Here is a 5541-nt window from a genome sequence, read left to right as displayed (position 1 = left end):
GTGTGTATAAGCAGTGAATTTCAGAAAGTTTGCATGTAGAACCTTTGGCGAAAGGAGTGACATTCGTAAGACGTCAGTTTTTTTCACATGTGTGACAGTGTAGTCACTCAGTAAAAGACTTCTTTGTGTGTAGTCGTGTAGGAATATCATTTTTTTAAGAGCTGTGGTGTCCAGAGATAGTGGGAGAATGAGCGTCTTCTCGCGTGTGTGTGTGCTGGTGTGCGAGCGATTCCAGCTGGATAGAAAGGTATAGACTACATCAATCAGTACTTTGGTGTTGCCGATTTAAAGTTGATGATTAACTGGAGTCAAACGTTTATGCGGGGGTGAGCCCTCCACAAGAGCTGTGCCAGAATAAGTTCGGGAGTGTTTGGCCCATTGTACCTGAGCGTAGAGCTAGTGTAGACGTGTGAGTCAGGTGTGATGTGGTGAGAGCCTCCTTCCTCGCCGACGCCTGTGTGTTGCGAGTTTGCCCACACAGTATTTCTGTTGGGAGATGAGGTCAGGGCGTAGATGTGATGGCCACGATCCAATAGCACGCCTGACTTTGTTTGTACCTTAAGAGGATTTGATGCCACCCAACTTGTGGAAGTATGTTGTGCGATTGATCCATGAAAGAAAAGACCCAATTTGGCGGACTGTCCTGACTAGGTGATACTTGGTGTTGCGTGTGAATGAAGCCGCATTAGTGATTTCGGCTGCCGTGAAGGATGACGATAGCGGCGAGTATTGAATGGTGGGGTAGGAATGAGAGAGGATGGCCCGAGCGACAGTGCGACCTGGTTGGGCAGCGAAGAGAGAACCGCCGTGTGTGCGCGAGTACTTGCACGGTCGGGATGGGTCTTCGTGTGAGCTTTCGAGGCCACGCTGTGTGTGTCACGTACCAGCATACGCGGGGTTGTGTGTAGTGGTGGCAAACACAGCTTCTGAGTTTTGTAGTGTATCATTCAGGACCGAAGGAGTGTGTGTGCCGAGATGCTTTGGTCAACCATGTTCCAGTTGAGGAGACCGTGTATTTAGTCTGGCCATTTGTGTGTATGGCGGGTTTTGGCAAGTGGACGTTCTTCTTTCTGAGCGAGGGCCTTTCAGGGTGAGGATAATGCGGATGATAGGAGACTGTGTGTGTACTGTGAGAGACTAGGTACTGTGTGGGTGTGACCTGGTTTCCTCGCATCTCCTGGATGTGCTGTTTGCTCTGGATTGAGATAGTGGCACGTGATTGTCGGCACCAGGCGTCGGTTGATTCTAAGGAGGACGAAACGCGGAGTGCTCCTTGGCTGAGAGAGTATGGAAGAGGACTGCGTGAGAGGTCCCATGAGGTGCTTCCAGAGGGACGTGAAGTATCTTAGAGGCGGACTGTTTAGTGTGTACAGGACAGGAGGGGGAGAGAGAGGTAGAACGAGGATACCTATGATAGGTGTTGGAATGTGCTCCCTAAGGATGAAGCCAGAATTGTGGAGGTCCACAATTTTTTTTTCTGAGCGGTCTTGGCTGATTTCTTTTCATTTTTCCCATGAGTCCAAGCAGAAGGAGGCCATAGTTTAAAGGTGGCGTTTGACAAGCTGAACCACAGGTCAACGACTCTAATTGACTGACAAATTGTAAATTGAGACGCTATCAAGAGAGCTATTAAAGCCATGAACATTCATTGTTTCTGGAATGATCCAAGCTGTTTAAGGCACAGTCAAATGTTTAGTGTAATGTAAGACATTCTGAGCCACCGGATTGTGAGTACAGTGTGAGGTTATAAGTGAAAATAAGTGTGTCTAGTAAACAGATGTGTTGGAAAAATGATACTTGTGCCACTGCCACAGAAGTAGATGTCGGCTTAAACCGACCATGTGTCTTAACGTATAGGTTTTGTACAACACAGGAAAATGGTCGTAGACAGTGGTTGAAAAACGAGTTTTAAATGACCTCCATCCCTAAGTGTATGTAAACTTCCAAACTTACTACATATGTGTGTGGTAAACGTTCTATTAGGGATTAACAGAACATTGAACGTGTCAACAAAATCGAAGGATGAATTCATGCAAGGCCACACAAGTATAGGGCAGATAGGTATACCGGACCGGTCTCGAGGAGGGAGAGCATGGAGCTTGCAAACGACACGGTTGTGGCGTTCGACTTCCCTCATCGGGGACCGTTACGGAGTGTGAGTGGCATTCTGGATAAGAGTGTCTCGCTAAATTGAGCTCACCTACTGTAGAGCTCTAGGATAAGAGAGTCTGTGCTGAATGGATCACTGGGTGGTGAGAGTGGATAAGAGAGTTGCTAAATGACTCACTACCTGTAGAGGTCGTGGATAAGAGATCTGCTAAATGAGACTCAAATGGTATATAGTACGCGTGGTACATGTGTAATCTGCAATGAGGCAATGTATATTCTAATGGCTAAGCCACAAGTATGCTATTTCAATTCCACCATTCAGTTAGTTTAGCAACTTCATAAACGAAAATGGATTTAGTGGAATTTTGTTGAAAACAAAGGAAACTGTATACGAGTATACGGAGGTGGTCCGTGTAAAGTCTGGTCCCAATCAGTCCAGCTCGGGGTAACCATCGATAGGCAGACACCCCATTGCTAATTGTTTTGGCGAGTGTTGAAGCTAAGAGGCTTTAGGTCCAAAGAAGTGTTCAAACTTAGTTTTTCCACAAATTGGGAACCCCGGAGCTTTCCACCCGGACTCCGATATGCGTTCAATAAAAAACTTAGAAGACGTGTTCCAGCGGACCTCAAGGACAACTAAACCCGTTCCAGTATAGCGTGGTTGGATCCAGACCGCGTCCCGAGTTGAGAGAAACAGCAGAAAAGTCCGATTATTAAGCTACTATATTATCTCAGAGCTGATACAAGCACGAGAGAGAGGAGGAAGAAGAGAGGGTGATTGCTCTACAGGAGCCGTGCCTTTGGTGTAAGTAGGCTTACTGTGGAGGGAGGGACTAGGAGAGAGATGAGGAGCGCTCTAGCAGGAGCCGGTGGCTTGTGTGAGTGTAGGTACTGTGAGAGAGAGAGGTGAGAGCAGAGGAGACGCTCTAGCAGGAGCCGTGCTGTGTGTGTAGGCTACTTGAGTGATGGAGGTAGAGCAGAGGGGGACCCTCTAGCAGGGGCCGTGCTGTGTGTGTAGGCTACTGTGAGAGGAGGTAGAGAGAGAGGTAACCCTCTAGCAGGGGCCGTGCTGTGTGTGTTAGGCTACTGTTGAGAGGAGGTGTGAGAGAGGTAAACCCTCTAGCAGGGGCCGTGCTGTGTGTGTATAGCTACTGTGAGAGGAGGTAGAGAGGGAGGACCCTCTAGCAGGGGTTGCCAGTGTGTGTAGGCTACTTGTGAGAGAGGTTAGAGAGGTAACCCTCTACAGGGCCGTGCTGTTATGTTAGCTACTGTGAGAAGGAAGTAGAAAGATGTGATGCCCTAGCAGAGCTTGCTATGTATATAGCTACTCTAAGTCGGTGAGGAGGACACGAGTGACATGAGGAGGGGGAAAAGAAAGGGAGGAGAACCGCAACCAACCAAAGCCCAGATCTTCTGTTAATACACTAAATAGCTGGCCGATAAGCTAGGTTATTTAATCACCTTACATGGTTGCATAGTACCTGTACTTGACTGCATGAAAACCGGAGAGGAAGGCTTAGTAACATTAGCTAGGCTATAGGCTAATTGAGACACATGCACTTTCTTTCACTACAAGTTACACACGAACACAACTCACATTCCAGAATTAAAGAGAGTAGCAGACTACTGTTGGTAGTCTTGTCGTTGTAGCCTATCCTTCTCTTTAAACTTTTCAGTTCCCATAGTTTTCAATTCCAATCTTCCATTGATTATAGTATCTCCTGACTTTTGCCACACTGAGGCTCTATGACTGTTTAGCCATAGTGCGCTTTGATAATTAATGATTAGGGCCAAGAATGAACAACAGGTTACACTGCGTCACTTGTGTAAAAAAAAAGCATAGGAGCATAAATCTCTATCTTCTCTCTCTTTCTCTCTACTGCTGCGGTCTCCGGATCTGTACGGGTCCTTCTTGGAGCAGTCAAAGTTTAAAATGTAGCAACGATACCCGAGACCGGTGACTATTCATACCAGTCCTACCCATAACGAGTGACATATTTTTGAATTGTGATCACGTACCCCTCGGGTCCGTATCGGGGTCTGGGGATGATTCAGGTACAGGTGATCCGTCCAGTTGGAGCTGTCAATCGGCGAGGCACTGCTCTTGTTGAGGCTTAATAGCTATATTGAAATAATGACGCAAACTTGAAAATCATTAAATTAAATATTGAGGATTTCTCGTTCAGCCTAATCCGAGTGTTCAAACCTTGTAAAGCCAAGGCTGCACTGGATTTCTCTTAATGTACTCCTGTGCAGCCAATGTCAATGTCCGCTTTAAGGTAAATGTCGGGAGCCACTTGTGGATTTAACAGGGCGTAACAGCCCTAACGACACAGATTAACAGCCCTAACGACACAGATTAACAGCCCTAACGACACAGATTAACAGCCCTAACGACACAGATTAACAGCTCTAACGACACAGATTAACAGCTCTAACGACACCGTGAAAACATCAGCTATGTGGATGTCAGCTGAAGCGGATCTGATTAAATCAAATGAACCTAAATGTGTTTGACTAGTGCTTTTCTATGTGTACTATGTAATTTAAGGCCCCTGAATGATATTCCTGTATGTGAAAAAACAATACATACTTATACAGTGTGTGTGCCAAATCCAACATGGCGTCTGTGTTCAGTGCCTCACGTACCTTGAGCTCGCGGAAGAAGATGCTGCTCCGGGCCCACTCCACGATGGAGAACAGCGTCTGGTCGGCCATCTTGCACATTAGGCCGAACGTGTTGAGTTTGTCGTGTTTCCCCCGGCTGGCCTGCTCCTGCTGCAGGTAGGCCAGGATCTTGGTCTGGACCTGGGGCTCGTCAGGCTCGCACTTCAGCAGCTCCACGATGAGGTGCGGGAAGCTGGGCGGCGAGCCCGTCTGGTACACGTCCATGTACGGGTTGTAGCCCATGATGGACTCGGGCGAGCTGGTGTACGGGTCCGGGTACTCGGACTTGATGGTGCGGCTGCTCTGGAAGTGGCCGTAGGCCGCCTGGTAGCCCTGGAGGGAACCAGTGTGGGGGGGCATGGCCATGCTGATGGGCGACGTGACGAAGGGGCTGCGYTCGTAGTCTGTGTGGGGCAGGGCGGCGTGGTGCGGGTGGCCGTGGTGGCTGAGCGGCAGGCCCTTGGAGGCGGCCTGGTGGATGTTCTGGATGGCCGAGGAGATGGTGAGGTCGGTGGGCACCGCCTGCATCACCTGGGTCATGGACTCGATCTTCAGGCCGTTGGCGCGGATCATCGCTTTCTTCTGCTGCTTGAGGGCCCGGTCGCGCTTGTACATGGGGCCAAACTTGTTGCGGCCGCCGCGCATGCGGTCCGCCCTCACAGCTGATGGTGAGACAGACAGACAGACAGACAGACAGACAGACAGACAGACAGACAGACAGACAGACAGACAGACAGACAGACAGACAGACAGACAGACAGACAG

At 48.8% G+C, this 5541-nt stretch overlaps 1 protein-coding gene across 1 annotated transcript in view; it reads right to left on the bottom strand.

The window, feature by feature from the left end:
• The window catches only part of LOC111952794 (nuclear receptor subfamily 5 group A member 2), a 120025-nt gene that overhangs the window by 78808 nt on the left and 35676 nt on the right, over nucleotides 1-5541 (bottom strand). Inside the window, exon 4 of the mRNA XM_023971702.3 lies at nucleotides 4759-5438. Within this exon, the coding sequence (XP_023827470.3) occupies nucleotides 4759-5438 (680 nt within the window). The remainder of the gene's footprint in view (nucleotides 1-4758; nucleotides 5439-5541) is intronic.

This window comes from Salvelinus sp. IW2-2015, linkage group LG26 (assembly GCF_002910315.2).
Source record: "Salvelinus sp. IW2-2015 linkage group LG26, ASM291031v2, whole genome shotgun sequence".
Taxonomy (NCBI): Eukaryota; Metazoa; Chordata; class Actinopteri; order Salmoniformes; family Salmonidae; genus Salvelinus; species Salvelinus sp. IW2-2015.
The sequence above is the reverse complement of the archived record's forward strand: the minus strand, read 5'-3'. Positions and strand labels throughout refer to the sequence as shown.